Source organism: Trichophyton verrucosum, assembly GCF_000151505.1.
Source record: "Trichophyton verrucosum HKI 0517 chromosome Unknown contig00033_1.f1.exp, whole genome shotgun sequence".
NCBI classification, from domain to species: domain Eukaryota; kingdom Fungi; phylum Ascomycota; class Eurotiomycetes; order Onygenales; family Arthrodermataceae; genus Trichophyton; species Trichophyton verrucosum.
The window spans coordinates 1-27,061 of record NW_003315616.1 but is presented as its reverse complement, the minus strand read 5'-3'; the positions used below and the strand labels follow the sequence as shown (position 1 = coordinate 27,061).

General features: G+C 52.0%; 14 protein-coding genes across 14 annotated transcripts; 7 read left to right on the top strand and 7 right to left on the bottom strand.

Moving 5' to 3' along the window:
* Positions 1-672: 672 nt before the first annotated feature.
* TRV_00415 (uncharacterized protein) lies at positions 673-1,406 on the bottom strand (the record flags this gene model as incomplete). The annotated part of the gene is made up of 3 exons (XM_003025379.1): positions 673-920; positions 958-1,022; positions 1,144-1,406. The coding sequence occupies 3 exons, from the start codon at positions 1,404-1,406 to the stop codon at positions 673-675; spliced, it is 576 nt and encodes a 191-aa protein (XP_003025425.1).
* Positions 1,407-2,808: 1,402 nt separating this feature from the next.
* Positions 2,809-4,645, top strand: TRV_00414 (uncharacterized protein; the record flags this gene model as incomplete). Its single annotated transcript, XM_003025378.1, has 2 exons — positions 2,809-4,052; positions 4,120-4,645. The coding sequence occupies 2 exons, from the start codon at positions 2,809-2,811 to the stop codon at positions 4,643-4,645; spliced, it is 1,770 nt and encodes a 589-aa protein (XP_003025424.1).
* Positions 4,646-5,726: 1,081 nt separating this feature from the next.
* TRV_00413 (uncharacterized protein) lies at positions 5,727-6,059 on the bottom strand (the record flags this gene model as incomplete). Its single annotated transcript, XM_003025377.1, has 2 exons — positions 5,727-5,884; positions 5,942-6,059. 2 exons carry the CDS (start codon positions 6,057-6,059, stop codon positions 5,727-5,729), a joined length of 276 nt encoding a protein of 91 aa, XP_003025423.1.
* A 793-nt stretch (positions 6,060-6,852) lies between these two features.
* On the top strand, positions 6,853-8,586 carry TRV_00412 (cyclin-like protein (Clg1), putative; the record flags this gene model as incomplete). Its single annotated transcript, XM_003025376.1, has 1 exon — positions 6,853-8,586. One exon carries the CDS (start codon positions 6,853-6,855, stop codon positions 8,584-8,586), a length of 1,734 nt encoding a protein of 577 aa, XP_003025422.1.
* A 1,091-nt stretch (positions 8,587-9,677) lies between these two features.
* On the bottom strand, positions 9,678-9,920 carry TRV_00411 (uncharacterized protein; the record flags this gene model as incomplete). Its single annotated transcript, XM_003025375.1, has 1 exon — positions 9,678-9,920. One exon carries the CDS (start codon positions 9,918-9,920, stop codon positions 9,678-9,680), a length of 243 nt encoding a protein of 80 aa, XP_003025421.1.
* Positions 9,921-11,000: 1,080 nt separating this feature from the next.
* Positions 11,001-12,089, bottom strand: TRV_00410 (uncharacterized protein; the record flags this gene model as incomplete). The annotated part of the gene is made up of 3 exons (XM_003025374.1): positions 11,001-11,494; positions 11,557-11,714; positions 11,794-12,089. 3 exons carry the CDS (start codon positions 12,087-12,089, stop codon positions 11,001-11,003), a joined length of 948 nt encoding a protein of 315 aa, XP_003025420.1.
* Positions 12,090-12,154: 65 nt separating this feature from the next.
* TRV_00409 (uncharacterized protein) lies at positions 12,155-13,351 on the top strand (the record flags this gene model as incomplete). Its single annotated transcript, XM_003025373.1, has 1 exon — positions 12,155-13,351. One exon carries the CDS (start codon positions 12,155-12,157, stop codon positions 13,349-13,351), a length of 1,197 nt encoding a protein of 398 aa, XP_003025419.1.
* Positions 13,352-14,756: 1,405 nt separating this feature from the next.
* On the top strand, positions 14,757-15,860 carry TRV_00408 (C6 finger domain protein, putative; the record flags this gene model as incomplete). The annotated part of the gene is made up of 1 exon (XM_003025372.1): positions 14,757-15,860. One exon carries the CDS (start codon positions 14,757-14,759, stop codon positions 15,858-15,860), a length of 1,104 nt encoding a protein of 367 aa, XP_003025418.1.
* Positions 15,861-16,111: 251 nt separating this feature from the next.
* Positions 16,112-17,498, bottom strand: TRV_00407 (uncharacterized protein; the record flags this gene model as incomplete). Its single annotated transcript, XM_003025371.1, has 2 exons — positions 16,112-17,386; positions 17,415-17,498. 2 exons carry the CDS (start codon positions 17,496-17,498, stop codon positions 16,112-16,114), a joined length of 1,359 nt encoding a protein of 452 aa, XP_003025417.1.
* A 383-nt stretch (positions 17,499-17,881) lies between these two features.
* On the top strand, positions 17,882-19,423 carry TRV_00406 (uncharacterized protein; the record flags this gene model as incomplete). Its single annotated transcript, XM_003025370.1, has 1 exon — positions 17,882-19,423. One exon carries the CDS (start codon positions 17,882-17,884, stop codon positions 19,421-19,423), a length of 1,542 nt encoding a protein of 513 aa, XP_003025416.1.
* Positions 19,424-20,195: 772 nt separating this feature from the next.
* On the top strand, positions 20,196-21,785 carry TRV_00405 (uncharacterized protein; the record flags this gene model as incomplete). Its single annotated transcript, XM_003025369.1, has 1 exon — positions 20,196-21,785. The coding sequence occupies one exon, from the start codon at positions 20,196-20,198 to the stop codon at positions 21,783-21,785; it is 1,590 nt and encodes a 529-aa protein (XP_003025415.1).
* Positions 21,786-22,461: 676 nt separating this feature from the next.
* On the top strand, positions 22,462-24,054 carry TRV_00404 (cyclin, putative; the record flags this gene model as incomplete). Its single annotated transcript, XM_003025368.1, has 1 exon — positions 22,462-24,054. One exon carries the CDS (start codon positions 22,462-22,464, stop codon positions 24,052-24,054), a length of 1,593 nt encoding a protein of 530 aa, XP_003025414.1.
* A 533-nt stretch (positions 24,055-24,587) lies between these two features.
* Positions 24,588-25,001, bottom strand: TRV_00403 (uncharacterized protein; the record flags this gene model as incomplete). The annotated part of the gene is made up of 1 exon (XM_003025367.1): positions 24,588-25,001. The coding sequence occupies one exon, from the start codon at positions 24,999-25,001 to the stop codon at positions 24,588-24,590; it is 414 nt and encodes a 137-aa protein (XP_003025413.1).
* A 311-nt stretch (positions 25,002-25,312) lies between these two features.
* TRV_00402 (uncharacterized protein) lies at positions 25,313-26,768 on the bottom strand (the record flags this gene model as incomplete). The annotated part of the gene is made up of 2 exons (XM_003025366.1): positions 25,313-26,345; positions 26,440-26,768. The coding sequence occupies 2 exons, from the start codon at positions 26,766-26,768 to the stop codon at positions 25,313-25,315; spliced, it is 1,362 nt and encodes a 453-aa protein (XP_003025412.1).
* Between the last annotated feature and the right edge of the window lie 293 nt (positions 26,769-27,061).

The window sequence follows — 27,061 nt, the reverse complement described above, 5'->3', positions numbered from 1 at the left end:
AAGGGCAGCCAAGTGTACAGCCGACGGCGGTCACCGTTACGACCGTTGGACAAGAGGTACAAAGGGGGCAGTAGAGGGGGCGGGAGAAACGAAGAAGAAGAATAACAACAATAATAATAATACAGACACGATATAAAGAGCGGGACTCACTTCTGAAGCATCGCTTGCCGCAACAGGTCTGCGTGGGCATGGGCATTCACTCCTCCAAACTCCGCCATGTCCTCTTCGTGCGGGCTAGCTGGTGTCCATCCACGAGCACGCTCTCTGTGCTCTTCCCTCTGTTTTCTTCCCTGTTACTGAGCTGCTTCTGTCTCGGTGTCTGCTGTCGCTGTCTCGCTGCTGGTCAGGTCGACTTTCTCGCTGACGTCGTCCGGGGGGGCGCGGGCGCTGGTCCGGGGCTGGGAGGGGTGGTGGTGATTGGCAGCAAGGCCAGCAGCAGCGCAGCGCAGGATGCAAGCGGTGGCGAAGGGCAAAAGGGGGGGCTGAACCTGTTCGACAGCAAAGCAACTTCAGACCGCCAGACAGGCCCTAGTCGAGCAGCTGGAGTCGGCGTAGTGGAGGATGTAGCCAGAGGTAGAGCTGAAGATGTAGCGAAGTAGACGAAGAGAGGAGGGAAGGAAAAATATTTTGGTGGGTGAAAGCAAAGAGGGAGAAGGGGGAAAAAAAAGAAGGTTAGGTAACCAAAGGCGGAAGTCTCTCTCTCTTTTTTAATATATATAGATATAGGAGAGGAGAGGACAGGAGAGGACGGCGACGGCGACGGCGACGGATAGCTAGCTTCCTATTCTTATTTCCTTCTGGCTGCTTCTTCTTCTCCTTCTTATTTTGATGGTTAGTGTTTCGGACCCAGAGGAGGAGACGGAGCCAGCAGAGACAGGCGGCAAAGGAGGTCCGCCGTGGTGGAGGACAGTCGATGGGACCTGATCCACAGACAGGACGATGTCAGGCAAAGTTGACGTTTGAAGATGAGGTCAAGGTGAGGGTTGAAGGTGGGAGGAAGAGAGAGGGAGAGAGAGAAGACACTACGAGGATATCAAAGATAAAAGAGAAGGGCTTTTGCTACAGCTACGGCTAACGAGGATTTACTAGAAAGGGTCAAGAGAGCCAGCCTCAGGAGACAAGCGTTGCACCAGGCAGTCATACCTGCAGATAAAAATATACATCGAAGAGGCAGAAGAGCCAGAGAAGTTAGCAGCAGAAGAGAAGAAAACAGTCGGATGATCTAGCTCGCCTCCGAGCTGTGCAACCACTGGCAGCCGGGCATCAGACATCACCAGGCCGTCCAGGAGAGAGCAGAAAGCAGTAGAAGAGAGAGAGGGCCATCCACGACAGACGAAGAAGACGAACGATGACGGTGACGATGACGGCTCAGCTCGTGAAACGGTCATCTCGACTGTCTCTCTCATCGTCGCTGTCCTCTCTTTTTCCCCGAGTCCTCGCGGGTGTCACTGACCAACTGCCGAACTCGGCCGTCCATGCAGCTGCTTCCGTCTCGATCTCCCGGGCGTCCTTCATGTCTGCTTGCTTCGATCTCTGTCTGATCTCTGCCTGAAAGAAGCAAAACTCTGAGGTTTAGCTGGTTACATCATGGTATACATACATGCATGCATGCATGCAGTCGACACCTGCAAGTCACAACGGGTACATGGGAAGTCACTTCAAATACGGTACGGTATCTACAAACCGAGCTGAATAACACACCGCGGGGTTCGAGTCCCAGGGAAGAAAGCAATGCAAAGCAAAGGAGGGGGAAAGCAAAGAAGAAAGGAAAAAGGAAAAAGGGAAAACGGAGAAGATGCTCAAGGCAAGACGGTGGATTGGCCGGCACTTGAGGCGAGACGAAGGTGAGATGCATCAAGGTCGAGTGTCTGTCCCACCAGAGGGATATGGTAAGTACATCGCAGTACAAACAAGAGCCCATGACTAAGACGAGAGTGCCTGGCCCGCAAGCTTCCCCTTCGGCATGGAGAAAGAGAGGCCTTGCCCTGGACGATGAGAGGCCCGGGAGAAAGTCGCACACCCGTTTGGCCGTTTGGTTTCCATGGGACGAGGTCGCCGAGAGATGAACGTCGTCCTTTCCATGGCTCTGCTGGAGTCTCTTTTATTCCCCCTGTCTGTGGCCATTATTGCCGCTGAACAATCCTTTTTCGCCTCTCTGACTAAGGTGGGAGCTCTCGGCAGTTACTCCGTCCGCCGTCCACTTCCACGTTGATCGGATGTGCCGATGGAGCTCAGTCGGGATGTGGTGATTCTTGCGGTGGGTAGGCGTAGACTCTACCTTGTAGTCCCAAAGGGTGCCAGCTGCCTGTTTCTACCAACTATACGGAGTACTCCGCACTTCTAGAGCCTACTATTACCGCTTCTATCGTCATTGCCATCGCTGCCATCGTCTTCAACATCCTTTATCATATTCATCTTCGCCTACTCCGTACTTCTTCATCTACTTCATCGTCTGTTTCTTCTTAATGGCTTCCATCTCTCTATCAGCTCTCTGTAGATACTTTCTGACACGTGCTCTCTGCTGATTAAGCTAAATCATGTGATATCACGTGCACAAAAGTTAAAGCTTGACGATGTTGCAAAATGAAGATAAAGAATAAGACGAAGAGAAGAAGAGAGTAAAAAAGAAAGAGAGAGAGAGAAAGATATATAGTAGCTCTCACCATTGAAAGACCTATATTCTATCGCTCACTGGAGCCTCGATCTCCAAGAGCATGGCCCGAAAAGTCAGGGCGGCTGCAAGGGCGGCTGCCGCTTCGCTCAGTAAGTAGACGACGCGGTTAGATAGTCAATGGGCAAAGAGCTAACATGGAGATAGAATCCACGCCGCAGCAGCTAGAAGAGTCTGACACAGAGATGACAGGCGTGGCCTCGCCTCAAAAGGATACTCGCGAAGATGAAGCAGATGACGACGCCGAGGGAGAAGGTGAAGGCGAAGGCGAGGAAGTTGCGGAAGACGAAGAAGTCGACGAGGACGAGAGAGACACGCCGAGGACACCTATTGAGGGCGAAGAAGGGATGACACCCACCGCAGACAACGAGTCTGAAGGAGTCGCACAGGATTCACCGTCTCGGCCTTCCAGCACGGCGGGACGAGGCGGCAGCAGCATGCTCGGGCGGCCCCCACGACGGCGGCGCATTGGTCGTCCTCCAAAGAACAAACCAGCCGACTGGGACGCAGATGAAGGCACAGGAACGCCAACAGGAACAGGCAGGACAGGCACTCCAGATACACCGGGAGCGCGGTCTGGCGCGAATACACCAGTCAAGCGTGGCCGGGGACGAGGCCGGCCTTATGGCGGCGGAGCAGGCGGTAGCAGTGGCGGCACAGGAGCAGGAGGAGGAGGAGTTGGTCGTTGGGGCCCCAAGTCGCGCGGCAGCTCGGCGCATGTCTCACACTTGCCTTTGGACAAGGACGGGAACGTTCTAGAGGTCGTTGATGATGAGGTTGACTTGCCCGAAGACCCGGAGGGAGAGACCAAGGTCGACAAGTTAGGCAATCTGCTGGGTGGCCGGGAGTTCCGCGTACGCACCTTCAAAGTGCTCGATAGAGGGGATAGGCAATACATGCTCTCTACGGAGCCAGCGCGGTGTATTGGCTTTCGAGACTCCTACCTCTTCTTCCAGAAGCACAGGCTGCTCTACAAGATCATTATCGACGACGAAGCCAAGCGCGACCTTATCGAACGAGACATCATCCCTCATTCGTACAAAGGCCGAGCAATCGGCATCGTGACCGCGCGGTCTGTCTTTCGCGAATTTGGCGCGCGCATCATCATTGGTGGTCGGAAGGTTGTGGATGACTACCATGCCCAGGAGGCAAGGGACAGAGGAGATGTAGAGGGCGAATTAGCCGTACCTGAGGATAGATTGCCCGCTCCCGGGGAGAAGTATAACAAGAACCAGTATGTTGCCTGGCATGGGGCAAGCAGTGTGTATCACTCAGGGGTGCCTTCGGTGCCTATGCCAGTCAGCAAGGCCGTGGAGAGCAAGAAGAGGAAGATTGTGGTTACGGGGGACAACTGGATGGTCCAGCATGCCCGTGAAGCTAGGTATGTCTTCTGTCCTTGCTTTCCCTATAGACTGCGTTGATCCATTTGTTGTACTAACAGCTCGCAGTCGCTTCAACTCTGAACTGGCGAGTCTACGGCGAGAAAACATCAACGGCGTGTATGACATCCACACCAACTTGATGATGTATCCCAAGACGATGCAGCCAACCCACGCACGCTGGGAGCAAATCGAGCCATCTGAAGACTCCTCCTCATCCTCTACATCGACTACTATCTTTCCATCAGTCCGAGGCATCTTCAGCCGCAACTTCCGCATCCATGACATCGCATATGAGTCCGCACCCAACTCATCTCTCAACCTCATCCCCGGACCAGACGGGGACTACTACGACCTCGGCTCCAACGGACTGATCTCACTAGATAACGAAGCCAGCAGCAACGACCACGACGGTGGCTCTGAAGGAATCAACTTCAAGATGACGCCGGAGGTACTGGCCGAGCTACCGGAGGACTGTCGACAAGCCTACCTCGACGCCGCAGCTCGGGAGTGGCAGTGGAAGAACAAGTGGAAAGGCGAGAGAGTCGACGGCGCCAGAGCCAACCTTGCCATGAACTTCTCCTGGACCCCCTAACCGTGTTCTCCCGCCTTCCCTTTTACCTTTTTGCTGCCATCTTTTTTGCTGTCTTTCTAACAATCTGTGTTGTCTATTCTGCAAGGGTACGGAGTTGTCGGCGACCAGGGCCCGGTTTCCGAGGGTTTAAAAACCTTCTTATACAATGTTTCTTTTCTTCCTTTTTGTTTCCTGTATGTGATGACAAAAAACGGCCTTCCCTTTTGCTGTCCTCCCCCTCCCCCCTTGCACTCCCGCCCGCCTGCGCCTTTAACTCTCGACCTTGACTTGACTCTTCATGCAGGCGAAGAAGTCAAATGGAAAGAGAGGCAAAGGGAGTGAGTGACAAGAGGCAGAGGCAGAGGCAGGCCTGGTGACCTCCTGCCTTCTCTCCCTCTCAACTTGCTATTAGTCATTTTCAGCTCTATGACTCCCCGCCCTCCTCGAACGTCATCCTACTTTCTCCGTACTGACTGACTGACATCCTGGTCCCAACTTGTGGCCTGCATGCATGCATCTGCATCTGCATCTGCCTCTGCTTCTCCTGCACGCCCTATCCTCTGCACCGTCTTGCTCCCGCTCTCCTCTTTCCTGCTCGGTCATCTATCTCCAAGAGGGGGCCCCCTCCTCTCTCTCTCTCTGCTTCTCTCTCCCTGGAAGGCTGTCTATCCATGTGTACACTAATGAATTTTACCATCATCTTCATCCTCTCGCCCTTTAATAGTAGTAGTCATCTATGTATCATCTCGTCTTTCGTCTACTTGCGGTCTCTCTCTTCTATCGGCCGTCGTCCGGGTAACCCTAATTGCTTAGTCATCTATAACTCTAACTCATCCGGCGGACGAAGCGGAAGAAGAGAAAAGAAGCAGAAGCAGAGCAGAAAAGCCATCGAAACCAGACTAGAAGACACAGACTAGAAGACACAGACTCATCCTCCTCCTCCTGTCGGCGCAGTAAAGAAGATCACACAGTAGGCAGCAGCATTAACGCGTATGAACAGCAGTTCAGGGTGTGTCAGAGGAGCTGCACTGCCCTGTCTCTCCCCTCGGCTCTTCGTCTTCTTCTAACTCTCGTATGGAACTTACCGTAACTTTACAAGCTGTCAGGAAAAAGGTTGACTTTTCCCTTCCTTTTCTTCCTTTTCTTCTTGCTCACCTGACGCTCGCCTTTTTTTCCGCTTTTTTCGCTTTTTTGCCTTTTTTCGCGCCTTTTTTTTTCCTTTGCCCTTGCGCTCTTTTTTTTTCTTACCTTCCTTGCTGACTAATAATTACAGTACCAAGCAAGGCCCTTGTACCAGCTTTACAGCCCTTTTTCCACCTTCGTTATTCTGCCTCTTCTCGCCGTCTTCCCTTTTCTCTTCCTCCTCCTCTTCCTCCTCTCCTTCAACCTCCAACCTCCAACCTCCAACCTCCATCCTCACCATCTTCTCAACCATCCACCACACACCACCAAACACACCAACACCAGCTCCCCCCTTCACCACCAGCACTGCTGACGCCCTTCAGCTCTGCTCATAGTGTTCGTGTCCTGCTGTTCGTCCTTGGTCGGTGTTTCATTCTTCTCTTTTTTGCCGTCTCTTTTCGCTGGCGTTCGCCGTCGACCTCCCAGACGACCGCCATCACCATCTACAACCACCACAACCGCAACCACCAACGAGCTTTTCACTAAGTCTCGTTCCTCCCTCCTTGGTTCATTTTAATACCGCGAAGCGCCTCGTTCTTCTTTATCGGCTTCTCTTTGCTCTACCCTTTTTTTTTCCGTTGCTCCTACATTTTTTTTCTAGTATATTTTATTTTCTACTTTCTGGTTGAACCAACGACTGTTCGACTGCCACTCTTTTTACTCATCCGGCTCAATCATCTGACGCCCCTGATCGGTTTTCTCCCTCATAGGCTGGAATCTGCTGCTTCTTATCTCCCCAAATGTCATACTAGAGGGTGAAGGGTCGACCGTTTCAACCCAGCCAGTGGTCCTTGTTGGGACAAGGCCCGTCCGGGGTCGGGAGAGAAGAGAGCGAGACAAGAGCAAAGACACGACTCCCATCTGAGACCGGTCTCTTTTTCTTTTTGCTTGACGGGATAGTACATCCATCAAGGACACAGGAGGAGAGAGAGGGAAAAAAAAGGTAAAAGGGTTACCACGACTGGCTAGATTCAGATAGCCAGTCAGAGGCAGCATCTCCGTTGTGGACTGCTGCCTTGCTCGCGTCGACCACTTCTTCGCCCATTATGCCGTCTTTCTTCGCGTCCGGGGGGTTGAACACCTTCCCGCCAACTCCGCCACACACCAACGTCGCTCCTCGCATCGAGACCGACCCTTCGTTCTACGCCAGTGCTGGTGCTAGTGCTACCACCGGCGGACATGCCGGCTTTGCCTTTGGCAGGTACGGGGCCGGAGCTGAGTATGAAAAGTACCAGCCTACCTACCCCAACCCTTACCACGGCAGAGGCGATCTCAACCACAAGAACAGTTCTGGAAAGCAGCAGTTGATGGCTCAGCAGATGCTCTACAACAATCCTCTCGCTCACGGCCTCGGTCTTGGTCTGGGCCATGGTCACCATGGGCTCATGGCGATGCATGGAAGCAAGTTGGCTCCTATGGACAGTGCGGTGCCTCCTCGGTACCGTCGTCATGATCCCATGATCCATCAGGACCAGCACCATATCCAGCAGCACCTCCAGCATCAACACCAGCAGCGAAAGCAGCAACAGCAACAACACCATCAACAGCAGCAGCAACAGCAGCAGCAGGCAAAGGAACAAAAGACCACAGGCGGCGTGGCGGCTCATCTAGACTACGACATGGACCAGATGACCGACTTCGTGGCCGAGATGGCCCATGGAATGTATGCTCTCTACCAGTCTAAGCTAGTGCTTGCAGATATTGACATGCTCCGAAGCGTCCACCCAGGAACCACGCCTCCCTCGCAGTTCCGCAAATACGTCTCTCAGATCCTTTCGTCTACGCGTCTGCCTAGCTCCACCATCCTCCTCGGCCTCTACTATCTGGCCTCTCGCATGAGGATGCTATCCTCCGCCGACGTCTACCCGACTGCTGTCAAGACATCGTCTTCGTCTACACCTGCTACCACCCAGGTCTACCGTATGCTCACTACCGGCCTCCTGCTCGGCAGCAAGTTCCTCGACGACAACACCTTCCAGAACCGCTCCTGGGCTGAAGTCAGCAGCATCCCCGTCGCAGATCTCAACTCCATGGAGCTTGAGTGGCTCTTTGGCTTCGAGTGGAAGATCCACGAGCGTATACACACCAAGAATGACGGATTCATGTCCTGGAAGGCTCACTGGGATAGCTGGAGAGCCAAGGCTGATGCCCGTGCCGCTGCGGCGGCGGCGGTCGCAGCCTCATCCAACGAATCCCGTGCGAAGCTCGCCCCCATTGACACAAACATCATCCACCGTCGTCATCCACTCTACCATCACGGTAGCGGTCACCACAGCGCGCTTCCCAAGGCCATGCTTTCGCCCGACGGCCCCATTCCACCACAGTACCAGCGCAGTGCTTGCCCCTGGCTGCCAACCAGCAACGCCAGCACTGCTGCAACCACTCCTCTTGCTGCATCCGACTACTCACCACCTTCTGCCCCTCACACCGGGCCTAGCACACCAGATTACTTCCACTCTGTCGGTGGTTCTGGTTCAAATGCTGCCTGGCCATACAACGCTCCACCGCCATACTGCGCCACTTGGCTCCCTCAGCAGCAGCAACAACAGCAAACATCTCGTCCCGGGCCTACTGCTCTTCCATTGCCGCTTCCTCGTTCCCAGCCACCGTCTTACGTTCATACTCCAATGTATGCCAACGCCTTCAGTCCAATCAACAATAACATCAACGGGAATGTCTGGACGGGTCACGGCCCTGGATGTGGCTGTCTCTACTGCGCAAAGAGCCATGATCTCTACTTCCCCGTCTCTTCTTTCGGAATGCAGCCTGTTGCCGGATGAACACTTTTTTCCTTCTGACACTAATTCCAAAAGTTTCGTTACAACGCTTTTTTTTTTTGATCCGTTTAGACTTTCGACTTTCCACCCAAAAAAATTCTTTCCGACGTAACGATTCACGTTGCCTATTATTCTTCGGCTTTTTTCGACTTTCCGACTTTTCGACTTTATTCTTCAGCCTTATGCCTTTTACTTCTTCCTTTCTTTACTTACACTTTCTCACTTCGTTCTACGCGGATGGATGATTGATGATTTTTCTCTTGACTTGATTTGAACTTGACATACATATACAACCATACCCCTTGAACTGGACCTTTTTTGCTGTTTTTCCATTTTTCCATTTTTTTTTTTTCTTTAATTTGCCACGCCTTGCTTGCCCTTTCATTACTTGTTATGCTATTCCCCATCTCGCAGTTGTCTTCCTTTTTTTACCCCTTATCACTCTTACTTGGGCATCGTTATTTGGAGGCGCTTCTCTCGCTATCTCCCTCATAGACATTTCCCTTTCCTTTCCTTTTGTCACGTTTCGTCTCGTCTTGCTTCGTTTCGTTTCGTTTCGTTTCTTCTAGCACTGCGATATCTGGCTCTTCGGCGTTTTGTCTTTTCTCTGCAGCAATATTCCCATTCTTGCTTTGTCTTGCTTTTGTCCCTTTAACAGCTATAATTCACGTTCACGACCTTCCACACCAGCACTACCACCGAAAAATTGTTTACCCTTCACGCCTTCCCCATCATCCCAAAAACAAACCTGTCAACCCTCGACCTGTTTCAAAATCTATCCGTCTACTTGATCCCCCTTTCATACTTTGCCTTATCCGCCCTGCCTTGCCCTGGTTTGGTTCGGTTTCAGCAAGACTGATCCTGAACTTGTTTTTCCTTCTTCTCCTTTCATGATTTCCGGTTTACTTTTGCCTGGGTTTGCCCTTCGTTTCTCGCCATCGAGTTCATCTTCCGACTTCGACGCGAATCCCAAAATTGCGAATAACCTCGAACTCCGAAATACAAAAATCATCATCCAAAAAAAACTGCAAACAAAAAGCCATAGAATTTCGATCTCGCTCTCCTTCCTTCCACTCTTATCTCGATGGGTTACTTTATTCCTTTTTTCTTCCTTTTCTTTTAATTTTGGTATTCGGTTGGCGGGCTTTCGTTTCCTCACTTTTAATATCTACTTCCATTTCGTTCATCTTTTTTTTCTTATCTACCTGCATGGTGATGGCAAAGGGGGGTTCGTTAATTAAAATATCTTTCTTATGCGTGCATCTTGCGTTCTTGCGTCTTCTCTGCCAATTTGTCAAATGTCTCGAGTCCTTCCTCTTCTTCTCCCATCCCTTCATACCTTCTCAACCCCTTGTCACTTACCCTGTCCCTGCATCAGCTAATTTACCTGTCTTGTGCTTTATTCGTGTCATTCAACTTACTACTTACCACCACCTTACATTACTCGAACTTTGAAAGAAAGCAAACAAAACTTATTAATCCACCATCCCCCCCTTTTTTCTCCAGTTTATTTTTTTAACCAACTCTTTACTTACTTCAGTGGCTCCATTTTTTCCCTTGCTTTTATTCACTTCTGTGTGTCTCGCTTGATTGCCTGAACGGAGCTTGGTTTGAACTAAGATGGAAACAAAAAAGATGAATATACCACATACACCTTACTTTACTTTATATTTAGTTGCACTCTTGATACCTGCACACTTTCTTTTACTTCTGCTTCTTGCTCGGCTAATGAATGAATGATATCTTGTTTTTTTTCCCCCTCTCCCTTGTCCTACTGCCCACTCAAAGTCCACTCAAATACTTCATACACTCGTATACTAATTTCCGATGTCTCTTGCTCTCATTTCACCTCCCTCTCCCCTGTCGTCGGCTCGGATAGAGGTGGATGGATAGATGGATGGGCTCCCAAGTTCCGCTCAACCTTACCTCCTTTCTTTTCTGCTTGATATCTTGATAAACCGGCTGTACTTAGCGTCATCTACCGGAATAAACAAAAAATACAAGAAGAGGCTTTTAAGATGACTTTTGCGTGTGTATTTGAACGTGTGTCGAATTACGTGATATCCATTACTCTTCCTCTGCTGATTGGCTGGATACTTGTTATTTCTGTCACGAACCATAGCCAATGACAACGCGTATTCTTACGTTTTGGCTCTTACCAACCGGATTCAAGCCAGCGGCAAAAGGAGTTGAAAGTTGCAAAAGTTGAACACTCCTTCAGATTCTAGACCACCATTAACCATCTATCTATCTATATGGATATTGGATATACCCCCAGTGCAACATGAAAAAGGAAACATAAACCAAGGAAACAAGATAGGCCAGAAATGCATAACCCAACATGTGAACAAAGCATACTCCTTCTCTTCTGCCGTCATATACTCATACTCGCAGTCATATACACAATGCTTGGTCCTTCAGGTGGACCGCGCCTGGATGTAATACCGCTGGCTTGAACTTTCCATGAGTTTGCTGGACGCAAGTGTCGGATGCTGCTGCTGCTGGTACTGCTCAAAATCATATGCTGGAGGTTTCTCCGTCTTGTACGCAGGGAGGTCATCGGCGGCCATGACACTGTCGTCATCTTCAAGGACGGCTTGTTTCGTGGCATTCTTGGCCTTCAAGGCGCGCTTCTTTTCTCGGTGGTCCTGGATCTTCTCGGCAGTGATGTAGATGGCGGCGCCGAGAGCAAGGACAATGGCTGCCATTCTTGCGAGGTGTGAAGTGGTTTGTTTGTTTATTTGTTGGTTGTTGGCGGGTTGGTAAGGTATTTGTAGATGCGAAAAGTGTTTGTTTGAGGAGCTTGATGGGGTTAAAGCGTAGGTTGCTGTCTGGCTAATGCCTTTTGGACTTTGGATGTGATGATGATGGTAGGATAAGGACTGGAAAATGAAGATATACTTATACCCGTCTGAACTTCTCGGAGATGAGACTGACATCGTCAATGCCAGTGGCAGTGCTGAGGATATCTACATGCTAAAAGCACTTCAGAGGAGAATTTGTCGTTCATCGCGGAAGATTTGTGTTTCTTCCTTGTATACCATAAGCGGTACGAGGCCTGTTTATGGCTGAGATGCTGGGCTTTTGAGAGTGTATCGCCAGTCTCAGCCCCATAGCCGCCATTCTTCATGCTATTCACCAGTAAGATGGACCATCCGAAGCCTCATAAAGCTACTCCCCTTGGAATACGCCCCCTGTCGCACTGAATACGTCCCCTGCAAGCCGCTATACGAGGTCTTGGCATTGTGAATACGTTCCTGGTTAAGCTTGAAGATATCAAATACTCTCGAAGGCTCAACAGCCACAACACGATCAACGGAGCTGAAGACATCTACGATATCAACTCGGCTGTCGTATAGATGAGATACGGCGTTCTTAGGATCAAAATGCCATCCTCCATGAGGGCTGATGTCGAGGCAGTGCTGCTTCATCGCAGGTATATGAGAGACTACCTCTTCTATGTCTGGTCGATTACAATCATCTTCAGCATCTTCTTCACCTCTCATCCATTGAATAGCTATATTCAAAGGTTTACTTGACGTACTTCACTTGAACCCTTCTGTTTACTATCATGGCTGTCGCCTTTGCCACTGTCGGCTTGCTGCTTGCCCACTGCGTCTCCTCTGCAGCCGTCCATACATCCAAACACAACCACGGGTACTGCAAAGAATTGGATATCCCAGTGTTTGCTACCTCAGAGAGCGCCATCTACGATATACCCAGAGTGGACAGCAACGTCGATGCCATAGCTTGGGCCATATACTCCGATACGTGGAGCACCCCTGCAGGCGCAGCCAGAATCATCAAAAACACCACAACCTCCGATACCTTCAAAATCCACGCGCAGCTGTGTGTCCCCAAAGTTTCAGGCGGAAAGAACGATATCCTGCACATTGCTACCCATGGAGTCCATTATGATTCGAGATACTGGGACCCAACCCTGGACCGTGAGAAGCAGTCCTATGTAGAAGCTACGCTAAGAGCAGGGTATCCCATTCTCACCTACGACCGCCTGGGAGTTGGGAAATCTGACAAACCTGATGCATACGATGTTGTTCAGGCTCCCCTGGAACTCGAAATTCTCCGCCAGTTGACCCTTATGGCTCGCAACGGTACTTTATACGACTTTGCCGGGAAGGCCGTCCCTCCCAATGCTGCATTTAACATGGCTGCCAAACCAGTGAAAAAGGTAGTCCATGTCGGTCACAGCTTCGGATCCTTCCTTACCTCTGCATTTATCGCCAAACACAGCTCTCTTTCCGACGGAGCCATAATCACGGGCTACCTGTTGAACAAATACCTCGGAAAAGCAGGCATGGCTTCCTTCAGCGCCCAGTTCGCACCCACCAGTTCTACCCCTTTCAACCGGCCAAGTGGCTACGTCGTGTGCCAGAAGAGTGGTATCCAAACCATCTTCTTCGCCGGTGATACCAAGACCGCTTTCACCAAGGAAATGCTTGATTACGGGGACGCTATCAAACAGCCCGTTCCGATTGGAGAGTTTGCATCTGCATACCATATTGTTGGGCTACCTGGTCCTGACTTCAAGGGCCCAATTCAATACATGTTGCCAGAGTTCGACTTCTACATCTGCGGTGGCGATTGCAAGGGTCTTGCGGATATGAAAGAGCTACGCAAGACGTATTCTCAGGCTTCTGAGATCGAGGTTGCCATCCAGCCGAATACTGGACATGCTTTTACCCTGCACAACAATGCTACAGCCGGCTACCAGATCAGTTATGATTTCCTGTCTAGGAATGGATTGTAAAGTTGTGCCCGTCAGCAGCGGCACCTTCAACAGAGCATTGTAAAATCCCCGGATACACGACTGTTTTTGGTTATGTTATAGAATAGCCTACGCCTTTCCCGCGATATGAGATAGATTACTAGATAGAGAACTTAATACATTATCTGTTAGAGAACCGGAACATCTAAAACAAGGGGTAAAGGAGGTACGGAATATAGTAGAGTAGATATAGAGTTGACAAGCATGGGTGGCACGGAGCAGCCCTCAGCCCCGGAGTTTCAGCCTCCAAACCTGATACTCTCTACAGTACGTTTCTCGAAAGCAAAGTGACAAATACTTGGCTGGATACCAAACTTTCCCTGATCCTCAGGCAGCAGTATCCCACAACTTTACCTGGATTTCCACCGGCTGAACCGGGATTTCTGTCTTTTGGACCACATGGCTTCGTCACCGTCACAGGTCTTCCACGCGATATTCTTACCTTAAACACGGGGTATTTCGCCCTCTTCATGACCTCAGACTGGGCCTGGAGCAGGCCGCCCATGTGGATTTCCCTTGCATCGCGCCCTCAGACTCGTGGCTTTAGCCTTTGTATTTGGAATTCAATGAGGCTGAGCATGGATGAACATCCGCAGGACTCTTCAGGTGCCAAGGCAGGCCTAATGGCCCAATAACTGAGGGCCAGCTCAGGGACGGGAAGATGCACCGTTTTTTCGAGGATGCCTATATCAGCCTCACGGTTGACTGCATTTAAATGCGGTCACTTGTCTCCCGTGGTGTATGGAGTAGTTCTGGAGGATACATAATATATACCCTTTCCTATTGGAGTTGTGACGTCCAGCAATTGGAAGGGCGATAACTAAAATGCCAACCCCTGAAAACCATGGCCAAAGAAAGACAAGGAGGCGCCACCAGAAGTCAAGAAACGGGTGTTTCGAGTGCAAGCGGCGAAGAATAAAAGTAAGCAGGCTTTACACGCACATCATTAATAGAACAGGGAATTGACACATTGCCTTAGTGTGACGAGGAGAAGCCGGCATGTGTACGATGTGTCTCTGGTTTCTACAAATGCGTCTACCCAGAAACATTCACGCCAGGCAAAAAAGCCCCAAGAGACGAATTGTCTGTACCTAGCCCATCCCGGGGCACTCTATCACCCTCACCAAGTGTTTCTTCATACCAGGAGCGGTCCCCATCAACACGTTCAGCCACTGAAGCAAGAACTTTCTCCCCTTCCACGGATACCCCGGGTGAATTATCAGACACTGACTTATACCACCACTACCTACAACATACCAGCCGGACCTTGACGTATAGCAAAAATGACCAAAGTGCACTGCAGATCGGCATACCAACATTGGCCCTGCAGAGCAGAACCGTCTTTCACTCTGTCCTGGCGGCGTCTGCAGCGTGCCTAGCATGCGATATGATATCCAGAAAACCTCCTGCCGAGGTGGGCGCAGTTAAACAGGCCCTGGTAACGGGTTACCGGCATTATCATTCAGCAAGTGAACGGATGAGGGAGTCAATGTCCTCCTTGGATACGTTGAAGCTGGAGCCACTGTTAGCCAGCGCTTTGATGCTGGTTCCTTTTGCTACTGCAAGTCAACAGATAAACCACTGGCTATCAGAAAAGGGACGAGTAGAGGAACCTCAAAAACCGCTTTCATCCACACCGAGGGATATAATAGTTATTATGCGAGGAATAAGAGCCACTCTCCAAACCCTGGACTGTGAAAGTCCAGTGTCAGGGATTGCACCGTCTCCCATAACGGACCCAGGATCAGATGATCATTTGATACTGCCGGAAGCCAGAACCAGGGCATCAGGTATAGGTACACCATGTAACCATACAATGGGCCCAATAATCTCGTCAACCAGCGAAGAGGCCTATTCAAAACTCCAGAAACGCTTGGATTACGCGTTATATCACTGCAATGATGCCGACGGCACATTAGCTGCCTGTGGTGCTGCTTTCGACATATTAAAGGATATCAGAAGCAATGCATTCTCCTCCCACTATTCATCAAAGCCCTCTCCATCTTCGTTCTCACCACTTGACGACGTCTCTCAAGACCTTTTTGAACCCCAGAGTATGTCCTTGCCACAAGTAGCCTCATGGCTTCGATCATTTGCAAACCGGTCCGTGGTCCCACAGCCAACGGAGCCATTGACGCGGTACTTCCTTACATTCCTTGTCCAGGTTCCTCAAGCATATCTAGATCTTGTTCTCCCGCTCCTTGACAAGAGACTTGAGAGTCCTGTTGATGCAGAGTTGTATGACACTTCTACAGGATTGACGATGGAGCAAGCTCTTGCGCTGGACATATATGCGCATTGGTCAGTCCTAATGTTTTTGGTAGAGGAAGAGTCATGGTGGATTGGAAATCTGCCGTTTGTCACCCTTTCTGGGATGGTGAACAGATTTGGGAACAATTTTGTGACTATCCTATGGCCTGAAGAAGAAAGGGGGCGGTGGTGGCCAGGGGGGATGTTGAATATCCTGCGAGAAATTAAGCGGTATCGATAGGAAGACCTTGGTCCGATAATGTGTGTCTTAATGGCTGATACTCGTTATTACTGGCTTGGTTCTGGTATGAGTTGTCAAACTAGGATATGATACTCCCTACTAAGGAGCTGAAGGACCGTTTTAAGCTCTATCAAAAAGACATTCTGCTCCTATTGCTAGGTTCCATAGCTGAATATATGTAACAAGAAATCTATATCACAGGGTATATCGGTTAAAGACCTCAAAACAAATTCTTGGGCTGGGAGCGCATACTAGTATACACTTCCCTGGACGCTCTGTTCTTCGAGCCTAGCACGTTCATCTTCTGAATCCTCATCGTCTTCATTAGGATAGTCGTCATCTCTATCAAAATCACGCTGGTGGGTATACTTCAGGCCGGATCCCTGGCGAACGTTTCCATCGCCATTGTTAGTCGGGGCTGAAGAGCCGGCATGCTTCTCTGGTGAGGGTGATGTGTGGCCTGTTGATACACCACTATTTGAGCCTCCAGCATCTCGACCGCCTAGATGTGGTACCTCTACGGTGCGAGGGGTCTTGTCTGCTCTGGCTCCTTGACTCGTCGAGACAGTGGACTTGATCTGTAGAACCGGCTGGTCACACAGCTCCGCCAGCGCGGAGTCCCCTTCATCTTGATCCTCTTCTTCATCTCCATCGTCATTCTGGTATCGGTCATCTAGTTCCATTTCTTTCTCCGTGCTGCCGGTCTTCTCGCCTCCAGTCACCAGTCCGGTTGTTGAAGTACTCTGGTGCAGTAGCCTCTTAGTTACTCGGTGCTTGTGACGAGCATGATCACACCCATCTGGACATCCACCCCATACTCTCCTCGGGCTTATGGGAGATGTTAACGGCATGTTATTAGCTTCACGCTCCCTTTCTCTCTCCTTTTTCAGCTCAGACCACGTCCGCAGCTTGTTTCGTAGAATGTATTTCCCGTTGTCCGGGTTCTTCTGCATAACCACAAACTCGCAATGATTGATATTCCGGAGATCCTCAAAGTATTCAACACTGAAATGATACCACTTCATTAAGAAAATGCGAGTCATGAGGCCATGGGTGACCAGCACGCAGACGCTGGCAAAGTCGTCATCTCCAAATAACCGCCATAGAGACTCGTTGAAGCCACTCACTCGATCGTAGGCATCCGCCGCCGACTCCCCGTTGGGAATACGGTAGAAGAAATGCCCATAGTCTGCACGCTCCTGCCACATGCGCTCCATCTCGTCAGAGCATGGTTGGAAATTGCCAAAGTCCTGCTCTCTCAGCCGTGGCTCTTCGTATACTTGGATGCCCTGGCGGGGGAACGGTGACGGCGAAGGGTCATCGGAAGTGAGAGATTTGAGGATTCCCTCTGTAGTCTCTCTCGTCCGCTGGTATGGAGATGTGAAGAAGTGTATCTTGTCATCGGGCCGTAGCATCTCCCGCAGCCTGCGGCCGGCTTCGAGTGCCTGGCGATGGCCTTCGGGAGTAAGCTTGATGCGATGGTCAGGGACTGTCTGATGGATCTCCCGATTCTTGTTCCCTTCTGACTGTCCATGCCGGATCAGGATGATTAACTGACGTAGATAGAGCTGTCAGCTTCTTGTATTCTTCGATATAGAGTAGAGGCGTCTTCTCCGTACTGACTCGTGGCTTGCCCATGATGATCCTCCGCCCAAGTGCGACCTAGAGACGTTCACAAAAATCCCAGATACTTCCTCCAGACCAACCGAGAAGCTAAGCATCAAATATTTATATAGCTGTATCCAGGATAGCTCCGGTGTTTGTAAGGATATAACATGAAACAGGGTCTGGTCTGGGGTTCTGGGGTTGAAGCCGTTGAAAACTCTCGGATTATCTCAAAGCTTCATAAAACTGCTAGGAACTAAATCGGCACATCAAGCGTCACAGGCAGAAGCAGACGGACATATTTACCACAGCAAGTCAGTCACGGCCTCTTGAAATAAGCTGCCGGGGACCCTGCACCGAATCTGCATGAATGATACGTATCGATGGACTGACGAACGCCCGCGCCGGTCTCGATAATGGCAGACGCACTCTACGAGCTGCTCGTCCCTCACTTTGATGCCGCCGAAGGCTCTCCTCGACTATCATCACCACCACCACCACCCGCGACGAGCTCGACCACAGCGCAGTATCTCAACCACATACCAACGCTAGATACAGCTTCATTGACGTCGACGGAGCTTCAGTCGCTCTCGCAGGTCTCTCATTCGAACCTCGTTTCCCTCCAGGCGCTCGCCAACAGATCCCACAAGACCTTCATCACATCCGCAGACAACCACCGGTCACTGCAGAAATCACTCCCACAGCTGGCCAGAGAGACGCAACGGCTCCGAGATGCCATACCGAAGCTCGACGAGGAAGCCGTGCGCTTCTCTTCGACGTACAGCAAGACAGGGGACAGCCAGATACTGGAGAGGCGAAAGAAGGCGCTCCAGCTCGCCCGCAATGTGGACAGGCTATCTGATATCCTAGAGCTACCAACTCTGCTTTCTACGGCCGTCTCATCTTCCTCGGGAGCGTCGTCTGCTGGTGCTGGTAGTGGTGCTGGCAGTGGCACTGGTGGGACGTTGTCCTCAAGCAGCCTGTCGAGTACGTCCAATTACTCGGCTGCACTGGACTTGTTTGCCCATATAAAGAGACTACAGACACTATATCCCGAGTCGCCGCTGGCCAGGGATATAACAAATCAGGCCGAAGATGCTATGAAAGATATGACTACCAATTTGATCTCTGATCTCAGAGTACAGAACATTAGGCTGGCACCTGCAATGAGGATCATAGGGTGGCTACGGCGTATTGCCCCGGATCTTGAAGAGCCATCGAGTACCAAGTCCGCAAGCGGTGGTAGTACGAGTGAAGGTGCCTATGGTGCTTTGTTCCTCGTCTGCCGTCTGGCGAACCTTTTGAACATGCTAAGTGCCCTTGAGCCACTGCGGGAACTGGCAGATCAAGAGACCCTCCGGAGACGACAGAATACCACCAAGGGGGAAACCAGCGAGGGATCGAAGAATAATAATACATGGTCTGGTGGGCAGCAAACAGAACGGTTTTTGAAGAAATATATTGAAATATACCGAGAGCAAAGCTTTGCTATTGTGTCTTTGTATAAGAACATATTCGCGCCTGGGACTTTAGACCCAGCTACCAAACAGCAAGAAACGGAGGAGGAAGAGCTGTCCGAGGCATCGATGCTATCCCAGCTGCCCCCAGCACTGGCTACGTTCCCCATGCATCTGGCACAGCTCCTGGCCGAGACGCTGGAGGAATACCTGCCGAATGTGAGGGACAAGAGTTCGCGAGAGAGCCTGCTCACCCAAGTACTCTACTGCGCCGCCAGTCTGGGCCGACTGGGGGGAGACTTTACCATGATGCTCTCCCTCTTGAGTACAACCGGGGGAACGGACCAAGACGACGAGGACGGAGACGAAACCGAAGCAGTGCCGGAGTGGGAGGAGGCCATCCGCAAGCACCGCATCCTGGCAGAGCGTCTAGACCTGTTGACGGCCGGCAGTGAAGCTGCTGGGGGTGCCGGGGCAAAGGGATCTTCTCCATCAAAGTGAAAGCGCTCTTCTTGCGGCTGGCCAGACTGGATAGAGAGAGAGATAGAGAGAGAGAGAGGTCTATAACTATAGTTACTATATTTATTTACCACGGATAGAAGAGAATACTACTACCTGACGAGGCCATGCCTATAACTTCACTTGTCCCAAGCCCTTACTCCGTCCTCTACAAGCGTAAAAAGGCCTGGAGAGGCGTCCTGCATGCTCGGCGCCTTGCCCATGCCTGCGTAGCTGCATCTCGCATCAGCCCTTGCCGGCGCTCGTCCCATTCGTGCTGGTCATCCGTTTTTTCTTGTTTCACCAAACTGGCGCATTCCTTTTTCCTCCCACCTTTTTTCTTCGCAGCAACAAGAAGAAGAAGAACAAGAAGAAGGACAAGAAAGACGAAGACGACGACGACGAGAGAGCCGCCGGCTGCGGGCAGGATAAAAACAATAAACGGGGCCCATTAACCTGCGCTGACTCTCGCTGCTCCCCATTGTTGCTGGCCTGTTTGCTCTAATAATAATGCCTTATTCATAAGGGCTCCATCCCTCTCTTTCAGCAGCCTCGCCGGCCGCCCGGGTATTTCAAGAAACTGGGGACATAACTCAGCAGCTCAAGAGCCCTCTGTCCTTCGCTTCTTCGCTCGATTGCCAGCACTCAGGTCGAACTCCATCACTGTGTCCAGCGTATTCGGCGTGTCGCAGTCGCACCGGTCGAGTTATTGTTGTCGAATCTCAGCCGAACGAACGCCCTTACAGCCAACCAGCCAGCCAGCCGAGCGAACACCATGGCTACCATCTCAGCACCGCAGACCCCGAACCTGAACGGGGCGCAGATGGTCGACCCTACCCGGCCAGGCGAATATCCTATACTCCTGGGGGACAAGCTGGCGGGGAGGGATAATGCACGAAGCCGCCAGTTTGTGAATGTGACATACAACTACAAGAGCAAGGGCAACACACCGCAACAGAAGACGACCATCTACCCGGCCGGAGCCCCAGACCGGTACAAGTTGACGATACAGAGCAAGGCAGGCAATGCAGAGCAGACAGACCTGACCTATGTCTACAGCGGTGGCGTCGAGCCTGAATCGTCATCGTCGACCGCTTCAAAGTCCGAGACCAGCAACTTGGTCCTGATATTTGACCCAAAACGCAAGGCGTTCATCCTTGAACCGGTGTCGACCAGATTGAACTTCAACCTGAAATCGGCGCCGGGGAAGACGGACCGACAGGTTTCGGAGCAATACCCCCAATTGAGCACTTCTTTTTCCAACAACGATCAGGCTGCGGGAGATAAACAGGGGGAGAACGAGAGCGAAGAAGAGGATGTAGGACCAGCGGATGAAGAGAATCCTTATGACTACAGACACTTTCTGCCCAAGAAGAAGGCGGAGCAGAGCAGCGGTAGCGGTGCCGGCAGCAAACAGAATGCCGTGGAAGCCAGCTCAGCGCCCGGCACTCCAGATCCTCACCAGGCCGCGAGCAGCAGCAGACCTGCAGCACCCCGATCAGTGCCGGCAGCACAAGTACCAGCAGCAGCTCCTGCAGCTGCCAAAGCAAAACCAAAGCCCAAGCCGAAACCTGCACCAAAGAGTAAAGCCAACCCGCTCCGTCCTCCGAAACAGCGGAATCCCAAGGCTGCGTCGTCCGCTGCTACTACAACCACTACCACCGCCTCCACCACCACCACTACTACTACTAGCAGCGCCAACACCAGCAGCGGGAATGCGAATAATGCTTCTACAAAGGCCAGGGAGCCGGAGGAACCAGCTGCACCACCCGTTGTTGCTCTTGCACTCCCGCCCAAGCCAGAGCTGGTTGAGGACACCATCATTCCATCTGTAGAGACGCCCGATCTGGTGGGAACCTACTCTGCTTCTGATGATGAGCCCAAGAGGCTGGCCGGGTCACCTGGCAGCAACATCATCGTGGATGGGGATCTGATCATCGACATGGGTTCCCCACCACCGCAACGGCCGGCGTTCAAGATCGACCCTAGCCATTTTGCATCCAACAACACCTCGGCCAACGAGGCAGGCTACAATAGCGATGATGAGGAAGATGTAGAAGAGCCCCGACCGTCGTTCTTTGGCAGACGGCCAGTGCAGGAAGAGGAGGAGGAGGAAGAGGAAGAAGACGAAGACAAAGACGAGGCGATGGAAGATGCCCAGGCTGCGGATCATGCGGACGGAGACGAGGAGCCGGCGGACTTTGAAGACGATCTAGTGGCCGAGATGGAGGCGGCGCTTGAAGAGAGTGCCAGGGAGGAGGAGGCAAGACTGGCGATGGAGCAGCAACAGCAGCAGCAGCAGCAGCATCGGTACGCCAACCATGTCGAGAGTGAAGACGAGAGTGAAGTCAGCGAAGAAGAGTGAATTTGCATTGCCCTTGGATTGAGTAAGGAGTACTGTTTAGCAAGCTATCATTTTCGTTTTACTACTGTGTATTTGGGGGCGGTTCTACCGGGCAGGCACCATCTGTTATGATACCATGGGGATAATTCTGGAGTTTTCTACGGGCGTGTTGTATCTATTGACTCTCTTCTACTATTGACTACTCCCATCTATCAAATACATCAAATATGTCAAATATATCAAATATATCAAACGCTCAAATTCTCCCTATTGTCGCGCTTCTTTGGTCAATAAGCGCCCGCCGCGGCGAGTGTTGATCACATGACAGCGATTTTTCCGCTCGAGTCCAAAAAACTTCCAAGTTAAAAAGACAGAAAAGACATCTTGGATCATGCAACGCCGTCTGCTCACGATCAACAGCCTCCTTTGATGCTTCTACCCGTCGGTGTCGGCCTGTCTTTGCTGATACTGCCCGACTGTCCTTTCGTCTCTTGACCTAGCGCTGGCCGCGACCTCCTTGCCTTCCCAGCAGTGGCAGTTAAACTAGCAGCTCAAACTACCTTTCCTCGCGCGCATCTCGTCGGATACCACCAACCACTCCAGTCACTGCTGATAACAGCTGAATACTAACTACTTTACTTGAGATACGAGCTGACAGCCACTGAGAGATACCGGCGCAAGTCGTCAAGCCTTCGCCATGCCGGTGCCGTCGGTGGCAGCAGCCTCTGGAAAGGAGGAAGCGCCAGCGCCGGCAGCGTCAACATCAGCATCAACATCAGCATATACAGCACCCACACCACCGCCAGCAAAACCAGTGCCCTCGCCGTCTAACCCTGTGCTGGCCTCGAAAGAAGCACAATGGCTGTTCACCGACTCAGACCTCCGATATACGCCCTCGCTGCTGGACGGCATGTCGATGGAGACAGAACACACACAACGCAGCAAAGGGGTGAACTTCATCACACAGGTGGGGATACTGCTGAAGCTGCCACAACTCACGCTCTGCACGGCCAGCGTGTACATGCACCGGTTCTTCATGCGGTACAGCATGGTCGACCTGCCGCAGAGGCCCGGACGACACCCTTACCCGATCGCGGCCACCGCGCTATTCCTCGCAACAAAAGTGGAAGAGAACTGCCGGAAGATGAAGGAGCTGATCGTGGCCTGCTGCCGGGTAGCGCTGAAACAGCCCAACGTGATTGTGGACGAGCAGTCGAAGGAGTTTTGGAAATGGCGCGACACGATACTGCACAACGAAGACCTCCTGCTCGAAGCACTGTGTTTCGATCTCCAGCTCGAACAGCCGTACAGGTTGCTGTATGATTTCATCTGTTTCTTTCAGGTGCAGGACGACAAGCGGCTGCGCAACTCTGCCTGGGCGTTTGTGAATGATTCGACGTTTACGGTGCTGTGTGTGCAGTTTAGTGCGCGGACGATAGCGGCGAGCGCGCTGTATGCGGCCGCGATGCACTGCGACGCGGCGTTTGCGGACGACGAGCTGGGCCGGCCGTGGTGGGAGCAGATCGACGTGGATGTGAGAGAGGTACGGCGGGCGTGTAATCGCATGGCAGAGATATATGACAATTACCCGCTGCCGAAGCCAGGACAGAAGTATGCCCCTGCGCCCTCGCCGGTGAACGGGGAGGAGGCGACGGACTCGACGAGGCGGGTTTTTGCGCAAAATGCAGGACGGAGAGATAGTCAAGGGGGACAACAGGTGAATGGGCGCAAGCACGATCGAGAGGAGGAGCATGAGCCGGGCGAGATTGTGTCGAACGGGACGACGGACTCGCCGAAACGACAGCGGCGGGAGTCTGAGGAACCGGCGTCACGGCCTCGATCAGCGGTGTCTGTGTCAGGGTCACCGGCTGCAAACCCTACATCTACATCTACAGCTACAGCTACAGCTACAGCTACTACGGCCACGGCTAATGCTAATGCTAATGCTACGACGAACTCTGGTGGCCGACAGGTCAGCAACTCTTTCACGAACGCGGCGTCGAATCTGAACCTGTCGTCTGCCAACTCGTCACAGCAGAAACAGGAGGAGGCGGAAAAGGAAGAAGGAGAGGCCGATGAAGGGGAGCTAGAAGAGGGCGAGGAGCTGGAAGATGGCGAGCGAGAAGACGGGGAAGCTGACCCTGCTCCTCCTCGCAGCCAGAGCCGCGTTCCAGCATCATACCAGAAGCATCTACACCAACACCCACAGCCGGCGCGCATGGAACATCCACTGCCTCCGCCGCCGCCGCCGCCATCCCAGGCCCAATCGATACCCAGCCGCGAGCGTTGAGTGAAAGTGAAGCAAGCTGCTGGCCCATCAAGCTGGAGAGACGAATATTACGGATAGTACTATTATTGAACCCTGGACTGGACTGGCCTGGACGGACCGTAATCCAAACAAACTAACTGCTCATCCGCCCGAATGCGCCACCCGCCACCCGCCACCAGGAGACGCAACTGAGCGTAACAGGCAGTGTTGAAACTTGTCTTGATGTCTATCAAGCACGCTGCCGTCAACCGTGCAGCCAACTTTTTGACGGGGAATCCGGGGCAAGAAAAGGGAGGCAAAGTTACGATTTGACGAAATATCAAAAGCAAGTTAGTTCAAGCTGTTGAAATCTATCTAGATGTACGAAAGAAAGTGAGCAGAGCGATGAATAAAAAGGAAGCATGGCTTGCTAGTAAAAAAGGACGATGTGCAAATAGTCTGGCTTTCCTTCCCGCTGGTCTTGCTTAGCTACATGAGATGTAGGATGTAAGATGTAAGATGTAAGATGTAGTATATTTCTTTTCATAGGGGTCAATCTAGGAGTAGCTAGCTAGCTAAGCTAATGAGATACATCGATACTGGGCCGGACAAAGAAAGGGGGACACTTTTTTTTTTCTCAACGAAGCGGCGCAGTCGAAATGAAACAAGATAGACACGCTGAAAGAAGAAGAGAAGAAGAGGAAGAAGAAGAGGTAGAGAGAAGCGGAGTAGGTTCTTTCTTTCTTTTTTTTTGTTTCGTTGCTGGGGAGTCTGGTTTTCTCTGCTCTGCGGCCAGGCATGGAGCAGGCTTTGTTGTAAGTAGTAGATATAGGATAGATAAGAGTAGAAGCAGTAAATGGAAAGACATGCTGGACATCAAATAAACACCGAGCCGCTGGAAAGAAAAAGGAGGAAAGGAAGAAGAGCGCCGTGACACCGTGGAAGTCATAACGAGTGTAAGGTAAGAGATGAGATGGTAAGTAAAACATGGAAGAAGAAAGGAAAAGAATAAACTGATAGAAATAGGAAGAGATGCACCCCGTCGTGTGTGTGTGTGTGTGTGTGGATGAAAGGGGGGAATGGGTTAGTAGTAGACTCGTGCCGTACGCCGTGCAGTATTAGATAGATAGTACATGAGCAAAGAAGAGCAAAGCAGGGAAACAGGGACGGGGTGGAGGAGGTATATATATACAGGGAGGGTAAAGTACAGTTAAAAGATGTATATGGATATCAAGAGGAGGTTAGAGAAGAGTAAGGTGGGAGAGTAAGATGGGAGAGATAGGAGTAGTGAGGGTAGGGACTAGATGTCGGCGAAGATGGCGTCGAGTTCGTCGACTTCTACCGTCTCGGGGCTGCGAAAGTCGGCCCAGGAGTCGAGGGAGAAGCTGAATGCGCAGTCGAGCGAGAGCTGGCTGTACTGCTTCCGGGGGTCGAGATCGATGACGTCCAGGGGGAAGGACATGTCGTATGTTCTCTTGTGGGCGCGCAGACGGGCGGTGGCAGGCTTGACGTCTTCGTCCGAGTCGCAGTCCGAGGTGGCGGTGGTGGTGAGGGAGGAGAAGGAGATCTCGGAAGCGACGGAGGGCGAAGGCGAGGTGCTATACAGCATCTCGGGAGCCTCGGATGGAGAGGTAGAAGTAGACGCAGCCGACGCAGCTGACGTGGTGGTAGTAGTAGCAGTAGGGATGTCGATGGGCCTGCTAAAGTAGTCGTCATACTGGTGGTGGCCATACTCGCCCTGGTCGGAGGCAGCCTGGCCGTCGAGATAAGGAGAGGCGTCCATGTCGACCTGGAGATCGAGCGAGGCTGGCGGCGAATCAAGCAAGAGACCGCGCAACTTGCCTGCCTGGCCGTCGTCACCGGTCGTGCGCTCCCTGACCATGCTGGCGGTGAGGGTGAACTCGCGCTCGTCACCTTCGAGAGGCGGCGAGGCAGCCCGGTGGTTGTGCGAGATGCGGTGGCCGTGGGAGTGCGAGTGCTGCTGCTGTCGTAGGGGCAGAGAAGAGGCAAAGGAGTCTGAGGCCATCATCATGTCGAGGCTGTAGTCGAGGTCGACCTCTGGACTGAGGCTCATCCTGGACCTGTCCTCCTCGTCGTCGTCCTCTCCATCCCGGTCGAGGTCCGGCAGCGAGAGAGACGGACAGGGAGTGACTTCTTTCTCGACTGAAGGCGAGGGCGCCGGCGAGAGGATGTCCTGGGAGGAGGCTGGCAGCGGCTGCCGGGGGGTGTTGGTCAGGTAGAAGAAGACCTTGCGCGGGTGGACGGGGATGAGCTCTTTGGCGATGGGACACGGCGCGAGGGGAGTCCACGGCCGCTTGAGGTAGAGCGACAGCCTGGAGGATATCAAAGCCGCCGCATTCGCAGAACTGTCTCTTGATTAGTATATATAGATATAGATGTATAGATGTAGTGAAGTCGTGGACCTACTTGGCGATGGAGTCGGTGGTGGCGGAGAGGACCTGGGCAAGCTCCTTGATGAGATGCGGCCTGTTGCCGGTCTTTTCGAGCTGCTGGATGACGGCGACGACGATGTCATCCGCTATCCCGTCGGTGTCTATCTTGTTCTTCTGCGTATTCACTTGAGCATTCGCTTGAGCATTCTCCTGCGTATCCTGAGATGGCGACGGGGGCGGCGTGAGTCTCTCTGTCTGCTGCTGCTGCTGCTGCTGCTGCTGCTGCCTGTCCGCGACCAGCCCGCCGTCCGCCTCATGCGCTCTCTTCTGCTTCTTCGACACAGGCGAGGACGGCGCTGCCATGGCCGTCTTTATCCCGTTCGTATTACTACTACTATTACTACTACTCGTGGATGTAGCTGTAGTAGAAGTTGTAGTAGAAGTGGTTGTAGTGTTGGAGGTGCGGCGACCAGAGCAAGGGATGTGGATGCCCAGCGACGGCAGCGAGAGCGACTTGCGGCGAGTGTTGTAGCCCATGACGAGAGAGCAGGAGAAGAAGGAGAATATAATAAGTAATAGAAAAGAAAAAGAGAAGATAAATAATAGAAAGAAGAAAAAGGAGAAGGAAGAAGAAGAAGAAGAAGAAGAAGAAGAAA